Here is a 1,937-nt window from a genome sequence, read left to right on the forward strand (position 1 = left end):
GTTTGGAAATTTTTTTGAACTTCAGTACTATGCTAAGTAAATATTTGTTTATAACTTCTGTTCGGATTGACCGATCATTACCAAAATTAGACAGAATTTAAGTTAAAGGACGTTCGACACCTCCAAATAATAGTTTGCTAATTCAGAAAAGCGAGTTTTGCAGGACAAGCTCTAAAAGTTTGGAAATTTCTTTGAACTTCAGTACTATGCTAAGTAAATATTTGTTTATAACTTCTGTTCGGATTGTCCGATCATTACCAAAATTTGACAGAATTTAAGTTAAAGGACGTTAAATATAAAAGTGTAAAGAACTTGAAAACATGCTAAGTCGACTTAGCATACTATTGTTTGGAGGCGTCGATATATACTTCTGGAAATATAAATTGTACGTATAACCTGAATTTAAAATAATGGAAAATGTTGCTGCTGTTACGTTAACCCAGATAAAGCCACTGGTCGTTTGAACGCCACAAAAAATGGTTGCAAAAATAGACGTAAAACTCTGGTTTTTTCCAATATTTTTGTGGGTTTTTTTTTGCATTTTGTTATAGTATTGTCTGTTATCTGTAATTTCATGCTTATAACGCTTCATTTGACCTACGCATGTTCACGCAATTGACCTAAAACCCAAGCTATTCAAAAAAATCGACTTTTTTGTAATTTTCGACTTTTGACGAAAAATTTAAATATGCGATAAAAATTGAATCATAAATGTCAGAATCATATGGGGTCAGGAATTTGTTAGGAGTATAGTAAGAGTATTTTCTCAATCAAAAACCTAGGGATTGGCATGTAAGGATACATCAATATTACCCTCCAAAGTTTTTGGCACTTTTAAAAGAAGGCCCGATTGCAGGAAAACTATACGTTTTAGAGAAAAAAGTTATTTTTATAAAAAATGCTTAAAAAGTCTCAAAAATAAAATTTTCATAAACAATTTTAAGTTTTCTCGCAAAAAAATTCTCGTCGCTAAGTGGGTTAAAAAAATCTCAAAAATATACAGGTCGCGTTTTAATATATTTTTAATTTATTACAAACCCTCTGTTTATTTATTACCACAATGGCCATAAAAACCCCAAAATTATAATAATTAGACTGAGTTATTTTGTATCAAATATTTCCTAATTCCATATCAGTGGAATGCGAGACATTCAGTTGATTTGAAGGCGTGCTCAAAAGCTGTTGTGTGGCGTTGTAAATACTGTGCTGGTTTTTTTTGGCTTGTGATAATCATTTTTTTGAAATTTAAATTGAATACCCAAGACAGCAGCTAAAACAATAAACGAAACGTTTTGTAATTAGATATCAATCGTTTTAAATATATATTTTTTGTTATGAGGGAAGCCAAGCAAAACCATGGTCTCTGATATGACATCATTGATAACAATTATCGGCATCATGATGCTGTTACAACAATTACACCTAGTAGCGGCAGCTTGGGGTAAGTATAATCTCGGGCGAACTGTAGAAACGTTTGCAATTATTGTTTTCCCTTTTTCGTAGAAAATGATCCTTGCAACAGCAACAACATACGTGGTATTTGTACAACCTGGTCGAATTGCCCTCAACTAGAGGAGCTAATTAAAAGTGGCCGCTACACAATTTATGATGTGGGTAACTGCGGTTATACGGTATGCGAAGAATTGATTTGTTGTCCAATTATGAAAGATCGGTGAATAACCGAAAAGCCAAGACAACGACTACAACAACGACAAGATCTTTTAGCGCAAGATCAACATCGGCAACACTACCTACCATAAGACAAAATATAACGTAATTTGTACTCGATTTTTTTTTTGTATAAATTAGGGTGAGATAGGAAAAAATATAAATATGTAAGATTCTAATACTTTTGAAAAGTTCCTGATATCCATATATAAACTAATAACCAAAATATATTGAAAAAAAAACTAAGTTTGGACAAAATATTACGATAC

General features: G+C 31.9%; 1 protein-coding gene across 1 annotated transcript; it reads left to right on the plus strand.

The window, feature by feature from the left end:
* Positions 1-1,311: 1,311 nt before the first annotated feature.
* Positions 1,312-1,676, plus strand: LOC141398447 (serine protease Hayan-like). Its single transcript, XM_073975729.1, has 2 exons — positions 1,312-1,441; positions 1,504-1,676. Exons 1-2 carry the CDS (start codon positions 1,357-1,359, stop codon positions 1,674-1,676), a joined length of 258 nt encoding a protein of 85 aa, XP_073831830.1. The 5' UTR covers positions 1,312-1,356.
* The last annotated feature ends 261 nt before the right edge of the window (positions 1,677-1,937 follow it).

This window comes from Musca autumnalis, unplaced genomic scaffold, assembly GCF_047663935.1.
Source record: "Musca autumnalis isolate F117 unplaced genomic scaffold, ASM4766393v1 scaffold_3, whole genome shotgun sequence".
In the NCBI taxonomy this organism is placed as follows: Eukaryota; Metazoa; Arthropoda; class Insecta; order Diptera; family Muscidae; genus Musca; species Musca autumnalis.